General features: G+C 29.9%; 1 protein-coding gene across 1 annotated transcript in view; it reads left to right on the top strand.

Moving 5' to 3' along the window:
* The first annotated feature begins 1654 nt into the window (after positions 1 to 1654).
* Obp73a (Odorant-binding protein 73a) overlaps positions 1655 to 15056 on the top strand; it is a 134795-nt gene continuing 121393 nt past the window's right edge. The window contains exon 1 of the mRNA XM_075376592.1: positions 1655 to 1921. Coding sequence (XP_075232707.1) covers positions 1820 to 1921 — 102 coding nt within the window. The 5' untranslated portion in view covers positions 1655 to 1819. The remainder of the gene's footprint in view (positions 1922 to 15056) is intronic.

The raw sequence follows: 15056 nt of genomic DNA, 5'->3' as shown, positions 1-15056 counted from the left end.
TTTTTTATCACTGCTTCTTTCTTATGTTCTTGATTATTACTGTTGCAGTTTGGTTCCAGTAAATGTTAGCAATTTTACTTCTATCTCTATACGTGAACCTTAAATTTTTAAAAATGCTGAATATTTTACTCCAGTCTATGTTATCAAATACCATTGCTAAGTCTATAAATGCCATGTAAGTTTGTTTGTTTTTCTTTAATCTTTCTTCTACTACTATTCTGAATGCTAAAATTGCTTTCCTTGTCCCTATACTTTTCCTGAAACCAAATTGGTCTTCTCCTAATACATCTTCCACTCTTCTATCAACGGTTATGTACAGAATTCTAATTAAGATTTTTGATGCATAAATAGTTAAGCTAATTGTTCTGCATTCCTCACGTTTATCTATTCCTGCTTCCTTTGGTATGGTGACAATACCACTCTTTTTGAAGTCTGACGGAGCTTCCCCTTTTGTAAATATTACACACCAGTTTGTATAATTTTTCTATCGCTTCCTCACCTGCACTGCGCAGTAATTCTGCATCCCGTCTATCCCGAACATTTCTGTTAGTAAAACGTTTAATGCTCTATTTAAAAAATATTTTATAAAAAAATTCTCGTTTCTTTGAGTAAAATTTAGACATACAAGACTCATGGTTATCGTCTATACCCCCGTTGACCGATTTCAACCAAAATTAAACGGCAACAATATAGTACCCGTACTCAAAGATAATATAGAATATTATAAAAATCTAGTATATATATATATATATATATATATCAAGCAAAACTGACGAAAAAAGTAAGAAAAAATGGCTTATTGCTTGCCCAGGATTAAATTTCCCAAATACATAGCCAAACTGATATACTAATGTTACGAAATCATTTTATTAATGAAAGAATGTGACTGTGACTCCAGAAACGATAAAAAAGAAACATGGTTATTTTCTTAATCCTTTTACGGGGTTTGGAATTAGAAAAAAAAAGTATTAGAAAATATTTTAACTACCTTAAGGGACACTAAATTAAGTGAAAATTTACTAAACTTTCATTTGAATAAAATTTTGAGATACAAGACCCCCGAAATCCATATTTTGCAAAATTTCACCCGATCAGCCTACTTTCCGTTATATAATCTATTGCATATTTATGCAGTTTAACTATGTTTGTAAGAAAATAATGTTTTTTTTATTAAAAAAAGGCTTGAAATTTAATAATAGTTTTCAACTTTATAAATGGAAATATCGTTAAGTTTTAGGTTCTATACATATGCTAAAATCTTTAAGCAACATCTTATCAGCTTCTTGTTTTAAATCCATAACGTATAAGCCTGTAAGATATAGATTAATAAAATTACATAAATATTGTAATAATTTTATTATTATTTAATTAAGTAACATTGTTTCATAATTTTAAATTAATTCGGGAAATAGATTATTTTATTTATTAATAAAATTAAAAATAATAAATTTATTTAAAAAATAAAAACAACAATTTTTATTACAATTTATTTAGCATTGAGTACTGTAATAAATAGATAAAACTTGTATAAAACTAGATTTAGTAACTAGATTTGTAAACTTAAACGCCTCCTCCGCAATCCCACTCTACTGTAGCTTGTAAAGTTTTATGGTAGTGGTTACATATATAAAATAACCCTACTACAATCTCTTTTCATGCAGTGGTCTCCTTTCTGCGTTGGTTTCAAGAGAAAGAAATATTAATTTCACTTTCTGTTCTAACTCGTCTGTAAAACAACTCTATTCAGAGACTCACCGACCTTCTGTGTGATAGATTTAAAGTTATTAGTGAAATTTTAATAATTTTTTTAAAATTTAAAATGCATCGTCAATTTAGTAATTTTACATTCGTTTTTGTTACTTTTTCACTTTTATTTTTAAACGTCTTCTGTGACGATATTGATAACAAGGATATTTTAAAGGTAGGAGATTTATATTTATGTCTATATTACAGTATTTTAAACATCGATTAGAATTAACAGCATTCTGTATATATGTCGTACTTTCAATGTAATAACATTGCATCTCAAAAAAAGTTGAAATGAAGCAAAACTGTTTTGATTAAACAATACAGTAATTTAAAATAATTATTCTTATTTCTTATTTTCTAATTTTAGAATAAGAAATCATATATATATATATATATATATGTGTGTGTGTGTGTGTGTGTGTGTGTGTGTGTGTGTGTGTGTGTGTGTGTGTGTGTGTGTGTGTGTGTGTGTGTGTGTGTGTGTGTGTGTGTGTGTGTGTGTGTGTGTGTGTGTGTAAAACGTTTATCTCTGATTTTGTTGTTTTGTTTTAAAAAAATATTTCTGCTATCTCCTGTAAAATCTTTATTTCTTTATTTTATGAATTTATTGAAAAATTAAATACAGTTTACTTAACTTTTAATAATTATTTTTTCTTTTCTTTTTTGTTTTAAATTGAAAAAGGGCTGAAATATCAGCTGTTTTACAAGGTATTGTCATTCGTATGCTTACGAAAAAAAAATTATTCTTGTATATTTATTTATGATTAGATTGTTATGATTTCATCCTCTGAAGTAACATCTTACTGTGGTTCCGGAGACTAAACAGAAAAAGAAAGAAATATTTCTACGGGTTACCTATCGGGTTGGTCTAGTGATAAACTCGTTATTCCAGATCAACTAATATCGAAGTCTAGAGTTGTAAGATTCAAATCCTATTAAAGATAGTTATTTTTATATGGATTTGAATACAAGTACTAGATCGCGGATAACGGTGTTTGGTGGTTGGATTTCCACACATCTTAATAATGGCCGTCTTGAGACTGTACAAGATTATATTTCATTTACATTCATACATATCATCCTCATTCAACTTCTGAAGTAATTCCTTACGGTAGTTCAAGAGGCTAAACAGAAACAGAATAAAAATATGTTATGGGTTTCCGGACACTGCGAGAGAAGTAATTTTATTTCATTAATAACTTCTGATTTTTTTTAAATTTTTATTATTGAATTATTATTTATTGTAAATTTTTAAAATAAGTATAATATATCGATGAAAAGCTCTCAATGAGTGCGTATTACTGCAGTTAAAAAAAAGACGAAAATTAACATTTTTGGTCCAATCGATTGCAATCAAAAGGGGAGGTGCACAACTACGAGTAGGTGTTACAACAGTCCTAAATCCAAAATTTCAACATCCTACGGCTAATCGTTTTTGAGTTACGCGAGATACATACGTACGTACAGACGTCACGCCGAAACTAGTCACAATGGATTCAGAGATGGTCAAAATGGGTATTTTCGTTCAAATCTGAAAATCGAAATTTTTCACTATCACAGAACTTCCTGTACTTCGTTAAGGAAGTAAAAAAAATATGAAAAATAAAATAAAATTTTATATACTTATAAAAATGTCCACATCATTTTTTTTTATTAAATTTTTGAGCGATTACTTCTGTAGGGTCGTCATGGTTACCGTATCGTAAGATTTCACTCAAAAGATAAATTAACATTTTTACATGATTATTTCTTTGTATCTCACGTAAATATCAACTAAAACGTTAGAGTTATGACATTTAAAATGCATATAAATTAGATAATAATATGATGTAAAGATAAAACTATTTATAATCTGTTTACACAAGATCTGTACGTACTTATTTATTTTACTTCAAAAATTACAGGCTTGAATATAGAGGTTGCAGGAATACTTTACACATAAATCAGTTTTAAAAATAATCAATTAAAAAGAGTTCGTTTGTGTGTGTATGTACGCGCGCTCGCATGCGTGCATGATCAGTCTCTCTCGCTCACTCTCTCTCTCTCGCTCACTCTCTCTCTCTCTCTCTCTCTCTCTATCTATCTATCTCTCACTCTCTCTCTCTCTCTCTCACTCTCTCTCTCTCTCTCTCTCTCTCTCTCTCTATCTATCTATCTATCTCTCACTCTCTGTCTCTCTCTCTCTCACTCTCTCACTCTCTCTCTCTCTCTCTCTCACTCTCTCTCTCTCTCTCTCTATCTATCTCTCACTCACTCCCCTCTCTCTCTTTCTCCTCTCTTTCTCTCTCTCTATCCCTATCTATCTGTCTCTCTATCTATCTATCTCTCTCTCGCTCTCTCTCTCTCTCTCTCTCTCTCTCTCTCGCTCTCTCTCTCTCTAGCTATCTATCTATCTTTCTCACACACACACACACACACAGATAGATATATATATATATATATCTCTCTGTGTGCGTGTGTGAGTGTAATTTTTTACATATATATGTATATTCATTAGCGAAACAGTTCTTTTTAACCTCCTTTTTAATAAAAGGAGGTGCTTGATTTACAAGTTCTATGTATTTTTACAAATTCAAGGCCCGTTTTTACAGATTCATCCACTTCAATGATTTTTTTTTTATTTTGCCAAGGAAGTGCGTCTGGTAATCTCATTAAATCCTATCTTTACCGATACACCTAGTAAATCTTTTTAATGAATTGTTTGACCTACATAGACGGTTTGAAGATATTTTTAAATACTCGACTTTCATATTAAGATTGATATATCGTAATGATTTCATTGTGATATTGAAAGTATTTTCATATAAAAATTCAAGAAAATTAGTTTAAAAATTTAAGAAAAGATAATAATAATACGGTGACGTCTGTGGCGGAATGGTAGCATTTCAGCTTTTCATTCGAAAGGTCCGGGGTTTGAATCCACATCAGGCTTGACTATTTCCATAAAAAATTTTCATTCCATATTATCAAGAACGACCAAAACACCATTCTCATCATATGCTAGAGAGCTTTATTCATTATCGATTTAAAAAAAAATAAAACCTATTCATTTTTTTTTTAAATTCGTCACTAAAAACTATTTTTTCTAAAATTCTTATCTGCATTTAAATTTTTGAAATCAGAGCCAAATTGAGGATTTGTAAATTGTCGGATCTTTTTTTTTTAATTTGGAGCTGATATTCATTCAAATAGAGATTGGAAAATAACGCTATTATTTTTATCATTGCTTAATAAAATATTTATATATAGTAATAATGTATCCAAAAAAATTACAATAAAATTGTAAATCTTACGGTAAGAGACAATATATACACAATAACAGGTAATAAACAACGTTTAAGCGTTCAATATAATAATCAAAAAATAGAAAAATTAGTTACAAAACTCTTACAGGCCCGATTTCATTTATATGTAATACATATCTACAGAAATAATACAATTCTTATGATTATTCGTTGTTTAATTCATGAAATCGGGCCGGTAAGAGTTTTGTAACACATTTTTCTATTTTTTGCTTATTATATGGAACGCTTAAACATTGTTAATTATCTATTATTGTATATCTATTGTCTATTACGTATATTTAACATGAATTTTTTTAAAACAAAATTCTAAATTAATAACAGATTTTGATAATAGAAACATAGCGTCTAACCTTTTTTGATATCATTATCGTTTTGTAAAAAAAATTTTCATTTAGATTATAAAAATGATTGTTTTTTGAGCGGAAGAAATGATATCGGCGAGACTGTTACCGTACGGTTTACAATTTCATTGTAATTTTTTTAATATCACTGCGTTTTGTTAGATTATTCTTTTATTTTTTTTAGGAATTACTGATTTTTATCTTATGGACTTATTATTAAAATTTATTGCCTTTCTAGAACAAACAAATATACATTTTTTCAATTTCTCGGCCAATTTTTTTTTTTTTTATAATCATATCATTCACTTCATACCATATTTTTCCATTTTTAATAAAACTGGTATAATGACCTTCACGAATCGAAAATCCGTGATGTAATATTATACTTATTACTTTGTATGTATAACCCTCGATTTTTATCGTATCCGTGGACAGAATTTTTATATTATTATTAAATGAATTTTCTTTTATTTCTCCATCAATTAGTTCAAATAGTTTTAATTATTGAATAAAAATTTTACCATTCGAATTTATTTCTGTTTTACGCAACAAATTTTTGTAGATACATTTGCAACACTATCCTACTGTTCGTGTTTTTGTGTTTAATTAGCAGCTGTATTCTCTTGTAAACTAATACTTTTATTTTTTTCTAATGAAGTGATAGGAACTACAGAAGTATTTTTTATTACAAGTCTAATTGAACCGAAATATAATGTCCCCAGTTTCTGAAACGAAACTGGAGAAAATATTTTCCCCAGTTTCGTTTCGCTTTTAGGCTTGGTCATGTTTAGAGCTGTAAAAATAGTTGGTTGACTTCGTTGTGCCGTCCAGTTCTGCGGATTCTTACCGGCGAAGTTCTAACAAACTTCGTGGTATTCTAATGTCATTCAAATGTTCAAAGAGTCTTTGTACGAGTAAAAAACTCAGTTGGTAAATTGTTTTGCATATCTCACGTTTCAGGGAACTTTAAACTAACATTCGTTCATCTGTATCATTTTCATATTTTTTTATCAAAACTTCAGTTTCCGTTCATATGTGTTTATCTTTTATATAGATGTGTTACATATATTTAAATATTTTATCATTATAGAGAATACATTATTTTTGTAGTCTTTTTACTACATTTGTTTTTATATTTTTTCATGGTTTTATCCCTTCGATCTCTAAATCTCTACCTTTAATCCAAAGGTTCTGGGTTCGAGTCCTGGTTTTCACACGCTACAAAAATTGATTATCACCCATCAGTAACTATTATTGGGTGTTATCCATGTTGTTGCTATATAAATAATTGAATTCATAGAGACAGTATCTCCCTTTCTTTTTTAAATTTATTTTAGAACACTATTTTTAATACGGGTGTTTTATATAAGCTTACCCGTACTTTAAAGCCCATAATTCAAAAAATTAAATAAAATGGAATTTTTATAAACTGTACTAAAATGGAAAAAAAAGTTAATAATATTGAATTCTTTAAATTAAAATTTTTGAAATCGGTGAAAGACATACGATTAACCCGGTTATAGTGCTTTGTTATTAATTTGATTTCAAAAAGACTTTGGTAGAAGAATTTAAAACTTAATAACTTCATTATTGACAAAATACAGAGGATAAATGTCTTTTAATTTTATTTCATTATTCTATCAACTTTTCAATTTCATTTCTTTTCATTGTAAATAATTTAATTTCTCTCCAAAAAACTGAATGAAAATTTAAACAAGTGATAAATTAAACTTTTTAAAAAACCAATGAAGCCCTTTTGAAGAAATATATTTACTGCAGCGAGCCCTTACGGCTTATAACCGTAAAACTTATCTAAGAACCTGCTCTGAGGTAATACTTATGTAGTGCAAAAAACCGCATCAAAATCGGCCCAACCGTTTTAGAGAAACACATCTATTGCAGCGCCCCCTGGTGAGTATAACCGTAAAACATGACTGAGAACTTTCTCTGAAGTGATACCTATGTAATGCAAAAAACCGCATCGAAATCGGTCCAGTAGTTTTTAAGAAAAATGGTAACAGCCTAACAAACAAACACATACAAAACCTCTTACCCCAAACGCATATACCGTTTCCGTTCCTCCATGGGTTAAAAAGTAACCTTTTTTGACTTTTCATTGACCTCACTCAAATCTATGTATGTACAAAAGACAAAAAAATCTAAAAATATCCCCCTATTAGCTAAATAATAAATAATTAATCTTTTCTCATCGTTTAGGCATTCAGGATCAATAGTTTTCAAGTATTAGTCTTTTTCCAAGTAATAGCTATTTAATTTAGGAATGGATATATTTAAAACTTAAAAAAGTCCGATTTGTTCATTTCCGTAAGCGAGCAAATACGTATAATAATGCTAATAATAATAAAAATAACGGAAAAAAGCAAGTATTATGTTGTGGATGAGTTACGAAATCGTATTTCAGAAATTTTAGAAGCTTTAGAAACTAAAGTTCTGACGCTAAAAGATGTACGTGAACAGCGTGAATTTTTCTTGATGAAACGGAACGCAACTGTATCGGAGGGGTGTATTTTATTCCCCGTATCCGTCACAGAGCTTAGACGTCAGTCTCTTGCTGGTAGATCTTTCTAATTATCTGGCGGTTATTTCATTTTTTTTTGTGGAGAATAAATTTATTTTTTTATTTTAAGATGGTCAGATTTGGAATTACGTTGCAAGCCTTTGTAAATCGGGTTTTGAAATGTTTTTACGTTTTTTTTTTGTTTTTTTTTGAGATGATTATTTGAATCCTTCTGACGCGCTTCCCCTTCAGTCCGTTCATTGAAGGCCTTTCGGTGCTTGTGCCTTTCGGTCTAATAGGAATGCTACTAGTTTTTTGAGAGTCCAATGCACTCAGTTCGTGGAGGGAGTCGAATTTGGTGAGCGTAAAAAAACTAAAAACTGTAAGATGGAGGAAGGATAGCGGTAAATACTGCATTTTAGAAGATGTCGCTGTATGTTGACTATATGTTCGTACATTTAATCATATATAAATATTTGGTAAAAAATCGTTTTAAAGTAAAAGCTATTTTTTAGCTATTTTTTCCAAATTTATTTATTCTGTTTTATATATTTGCTACCAGTATTTCTCTTTTAATTTTTGACACTTTTTTAGCGTAATGTAGAAAACATTTATTTATTACTAAACTCCTTTAAGTATTTACATATACAAAAAGGACCTAAAGGGGACATAAATACCCGTACGTAGGTTGGTCGTATAATTAAAAAAATTGATATATTTTACCCAAATCGTGAACCTCACTCGATTAAAACAGTATATAAATAAATTATACTAACAATTTTAAAAAATTAATGTTTTAGTTTTGTTAAAGTTTCTTGGTCTTTTTTATTTTGAATTAAAGTCATCGAATTTCTTAAACTTGTATTTGTTTTTATTGATTTAATTTACATCAGTAAAAAAGATAGATGAAACGGGATTTTTAAGAAGAGTGAAAGGAGGACTAGATTGGACAGATACAGGAATGACATTAAATAATTATTTTTAAAAAAATAAATAATTAAAATAACCATAAAAAATTCTAAATAAAAAAGGAGAAGAACCAATAAGAGTATAAAATTTTTTTTTAAATCCTGCACTTACACCCTCAGGCTGATACAAAAAAAAAAGAAGAGGAACGAACTCCGGGTGACGGTTGAAAATGAAACAATTAAACAATAAAGATATAACTGGCTGGTTCACGTCCAAAGAATTGAAGATAGTAAGTTACCTAAACATTCATTGGACTAAATTCCAAAAGGAGATCGAAAGATTGGAAGACCGAGGTTACGATAGGAGGAACAGGTCTAGAATCTAATCCTTGGCGGCAGGTGAAAATGATGATTTACTTCAGTTTTCTAACAATTAAATTCTATTGTCGATTTGACAAAGTTGATTTACTGAAAATTAAAAATTTTTTTAATGCTAGTTGGATAGGTAGAACTCTTAACTGAAACTGTAATACATACCCGAAAAAACTAAAAATATTTAAATAGTAATAAAAAATAAATGCTTAAAAGAGGAATACATTCATACCCAGTTGAAATAAGATGAACTGTCTATTGCTAGAATTTTTTTGGGCTTTACACCAAATTCTCGGAAATAAGAGGTCAGTTTTGGTATATATTTTATTCAAATTTTAAATTAAAAATCATATAAACCTCAAAATTTGGATCTTACGTTGAGCGTAAAGAGTTTCATCATGGCTTCATTTTACCCTCACGTAAAAAGGGCTAAATATTTTGTCAGTTGTAAATTGGAAGTATAAGTTTTGGGAAATAAGGAATTTTTTTGCTTGTGTATTAATGTCTCGTATCCTCTCATTTAGTACTGCCGTCCAACTTTGAATTCCCTTGATATAAATTCCAAACAACACCATTTTTTTTAACTTTGTTTTAATAATGAAAAATTGTATTGTTTGTATGTATATACAAAGAAATACATATATATTTTTATTTTTTAATAATCGCAAATCAAACTAAATTTACGCTGAACAGACTGAAGGCTGATCTGTTTAAATGTATAGTATAGTAGATCTGTGTAAATCTTGTATAGTAATAGATGTTACTGAAATGCAATTTACATTTTATTGTTAGTTAAACTACAATTATCAAAATTAGTTCCGAGTAAACTTAACAACTTTAATGCCCACATCTCAAGTTCTCTCTCTTTCTCTCTTACTATTCTGTTTATCTCTCTCTTCCTTCCGCTTAACCATCTCATTATTTCTGGTTCCCTCTCTCTTTGTTAGCGCTAACGATTTAGTGTTTCTTATTTACATATCTTCATCGCCCCTCTTACTTATCGATTCTTTCCTTCTGTATTTCTCCTTCTCTTTGACCACAAACGTAGCTGTTCACTGATTAAACTCAGATCTTCTCTCAGACAATGGCTGTTTGTAGAAATAAAATGTAATTCTCAATTCCAGTAGAAAGGCTTGTGGTCATTTAAACAAGACAGAACTGGCAGTAAATAAACACAATATGTATTATTTAGATCATTTTGTGGTCATTTTTGTTTCTTACCCTACATTTTTCTAAAATTAATTCTACTTTAATCTTATTCTTTATTTTTTTTTATTTTCCTATATGTATAATTTTTCATAAAAATAAATCGTATGAAGATTGATTTACTAAAAAAAAGTTTCTTATTTGCGTAAATATGTAGTTAAACAATAATTTCTTTATAACCAAGAATTTCTTTTTGATTAATGTATATTCTGAAATATTATTAAAAATCTGATGTGGACACCACGTGACTTCCTTGTACTCTTATTAAATTGCATATACGTATTTCATTTAAACAATCAGAGGTTAATAATTATTAATAAATCAATATATTTAAATTAAAAAAAGGTTAAAAAAACAAAAGAAATGAAGTCGGATTCAAACCGATGTGCCTTTCCCTGTAACATCCAAATATCTCATTAATTAAAATTTTATTTGGCTATAACTCTGAAACCAATGAAAATAAGTAACACTTATGATATATCGTTGAAAATCTCTCAATGAGGGCTTAATACTCCAGTTAAGAAAAAATCCAAAATCCAATTTTTTGGGGGATTTTGGGCTTTTTGGACACTTTTGGTCCAGTTGATTGCAATTAAAAGGGAAGGTGCACAACTACATGTTAGAACTGTCCTAAATCCAAAATTTCAACAGTTTACGACTAATCGTTTTTGAGTTAATGCTAGATACATACGTACAGACGTAACGCCGAAACTAGACAAAATGGATTCAGTGATGGTTAAAATTGATATTTCCGTTGAAATCTAAAAACCTAAATTTTTCGCGAACGCAATACTTCCTTTACTTCGTACAAGGAAGTAAAAAAATAATTACGATATTTTTTACCAACTTAAAAAATAGTAAATTTGATTGTGACTACTTTTCAATTCCATGTAAATCTATATTATTTTGTACAACCTACTAACGTTTTTATGAAATGGACTGATTTTTATAATTTTTCCTTTTATTTTGTATTGAAAGTTTATCTAATTTAACCGTACTAAGTTTATCGGATAACATAAATGGAAATTATTTTAAACGAAAAATTATATTAAATATATGCCTAGAATTTGATTATATTTTTATTGTCATTATTAGGTAAAACTGAATTTTATAACTTATATTTATTTAATGTCCAGCATGAAATCATACTGATATTCAAATTATATCCCGCAAAACAAAGAAATTTGGTACTGAAAAATTTCTCTAATATTCCTTAAACATAAAAATTAAATTTAAACTTTTTTCCAGGAATATTTTTTATAGGAATCCCGGAAAAAATTATATTTGTATTTCATAAACATTTAAGCGTTCTATATTTTATTTATTTTGTATATTAAATTTACTGTTATATGCAATAATATGTTTTATAATTTACAATAATTTTGAGCGATAAAATTATTACTTTGAGCAATAAGATCTCAAGTGAAAACGATCCTAGACGTGCCGTGCATTTTTGGATAGACACTGAAAAAGTCTGATCGGTTAGGCTCTGAAGTAATTCGTCATTCATTTTCGTTTAAATTAGGACGAACCGAGTTTAGCCAACCGCGAGAGACAGCCTACTGGCTAGGGCATTTAATCTGATCAGTCAGGTTACGAAATGATGTGCTTATTCGGGTGAGCTCGGGAGAGTCGAACTTGTCCGAACGAGGGAGAAACAATCAGTTGTACGTCGCTTCTGTGCTTGGCTGTGTTTCGTTTTACGGTAAATACATTTATAGTTGTTGTTCGGTGTAAGTGTAATTATTCGTGTAACTACTTGACCTGTCTTTCAGTGCATACGTTTGGTGTATCATCGTGCTAATACTGAAAAATATTATTGAAGAGTAATTCAATCGTTGTGCATGTAAGTAAATGTATGTATGTTTCATACGTGTGGAACGTGACAGTATAATATTTCTAAATATTATTTTCATTATGCATGTAGCTAATTTCGTGCACTCCGTATACACACACACACACACACACACACACACACACACACACACACACACACACACACACACACACACACACACACACACACACACACACACACACACACACACAGGTGTTTCTAAAATGGTGGCCTGCTATACTTTTTCGGATTCAACTTGTAAAACTAAACAAAAAATATCTTTAAGAAAAATCGTAATTTCTCCTTTGTTCTTCCCTGTCCGCCATTTTGTTCATTTTATATAAAAATTTATATCTCAAGTTCGAATAAATGAATCAGATTAATATTTTGTAAGCAACATGCTAATAAAATTTAAAAATGAAAAAAAAATCAGGATTCAAATACCTTCGCAAATTACAAAATGGTGGCAATTTTTATTTTTCAACCCATTATATCTCCATAAATATTAGTTTTATCAAAATTTATGTTATTTGCTAAAATATTAAGCCTTTTATTTTGAACGAAGTGACATTTTGTTTTTTAAAATCGGTGAACAAATAGCCGAGTTATGGCAGAAAATTGATGTAATTTTTTTTTGTTTTCATTTTCTCCACTTTACGTTCAATTAGATTAAATATGAATTGTTTTTATTTATTATTAATTCTGGTATTGTAAATTAGTATCAGATTAAGTAATAATTTTTTCACAATAATAGACCTAATAATTACGATACAAAATTACATCAATTTTGAAAATGTGTACATTTAATTTAATAGGTGTACAAGGAAGTCATGTTTTGTCCACATCAGATTTTTTACTTTATAATTGATCTGATCGGTTTATAAGTAATAATCAAAATGCTTAAAAATTGTACGACGTATTTTAAATAAAATCTGTTAAGGACAATGCCAAAGAGAAATTTATTCAATTTTTTTCCGGCTTTTTCGGTTATATGATTACAACTATCAATTCTTGATACTAAAAGTAATATTAAATAAAAATTATAATTTTAGTCCATAATTGATAATCTTAAAGCATATTTCGTATAAAAACGAGAGGGTTTTCTATGAAACTAAAATAAATTACACATCTTTTACGCTAGAACGGAACGACTTTATTAAAGTTTTCTTTGACAACTTTATAAGTTTTGCGATGAAAAAATAGTGTAAAACTCTTCCTATTCCATGAAGTAATACAAATTGTCATTCTTTTTTTTTTTTGTAATAATTTATACAAGTTTTTATCTTTAAAAGTTTCCTATTACTAGTTTTTACACATTAAAAATGTGTTTCGTGTTTAAATTTTAAATTCCTTAGATCGTTTGTAGTAAGTTTAAATGACCTTTGAATATTGAAATAAATATTTGTATTAAGTAACAAAGTTTGTTTATATAGGTTAAAATCGTGTACGATTATAAAACTTTCGCAAAACTTATACATCGTGAAACACGATATATTACGGGTAATATTTACTCGTATATCCTCTTAAATGAAAAACTAGTTAAGCAAGTTTCAAAACTAAATTGATATATAAGTAAGAACATTTCCGTATTTAATAGAATATTTTTACTTCCACTCGGTCATACTTATATAACATTAAAATATCTCTTTTCATTTTTATACTTATATATATATTTTATCATATTTATCAATATTTGAGAGGGTGTATAAATATAATTGGAGAGAGATAATTCGTAGATGATTAATGTAATATTTAATTTAGTATGGCTGCAGTTACGAATTATTATATTTATAGAACTGCTGTTAAAGTAATACAAAACAATTCGCCATATAGTTTATTAAAATTTTAGAATAAGTTCCAAATTAATTGTATCATCAAATCATTAATCTGTGAATCTCTTACTAGATCTAATGTAAAAGTAAACAAAAATTACGATGAAAATTGCGGATTTTGACGCCCATATGACAAAATTTCCCCTATTTATATACATACAAAAACTCTTCCACAGTTATGCGCAAGAAGACCGACTTTTCGTTTTCGATTCCCTCGTTATGTTGCAGCCAGAAACGACTTATTTTCAGTCCAACGCACTACATTTTTTTCCCCCTACATCCCCGAGCCGGACATAAATTAAGTATATTCGACTCGGGGACGTGTCCTTTCCGGATCTTTTAATTGCCTGCCTCTAATCTCCAACGGAAGAACCAGGCCCGGCTATGCCTTTCCCAGCCCCCCCCCCCACCGGGGACCGGGTCTCGGTCTTTCCTTTTGCCAGCCCCAAACCGACGGCGCAGGAGCCGAAACTGCTAAAGCATATCCGGCCGGGTCTCGGCCTTTTCATTCATTCACATCTAACGGACCCCAGGAATCCCCGCTCCATCACGGGAACCCACACGCCAGAGCATGTGAGCCCTCAGGTACGGGGCTGTCCCCCCTGCCCAGTTATAAACTACAATCCTCAGTATCCCAATCGTCTTGACTCATCTTCTTTTATTCTGAGGACGCTCTTGCGAATATTACAAAATTATGCCGGTTCCCGGACATAGCCAAGAGCTGCTCCGGTCGGGTATGCATCAGTCCTGCATTTATACGTTGTTCCTCCCATCGTCTGCATACAAATATAGTGTGTTCGGCATCGTCAACCGCATCGCAGTAACAACAGATGAGTGACTCTCTCCTGCCAAACCTATGCAGGTATTGTTCAAACGCGCCATCTCCCGACACGAGTTGCGTTGTGTGGTAATCTAATTCGCCATGAGAACGATCTAGCCGAGCATCCAGGTCCGGGATAATTCTTCTGGTCCATGCGGCCACTGCTGA

This window comes from Lycorma delicatula, chromosome 10 (assembly GCF_047948215.1).
Source record: "Lycorma delicatula isolate Av1 chromosome 10, ASM4794821v1, whole genome shotgun sequence".
NCBI classification, from domain to species: Eukaryota; Metazoa; Arthropoda; class Insecta; order Hemiptera; family Fulgoridae; genus Lycorma; species Lycorma delicatula.
Note: the sequence above shows the minus strand (reverse complement) of the source record. Positions and strands in the feature narration are given on the sequence as shown.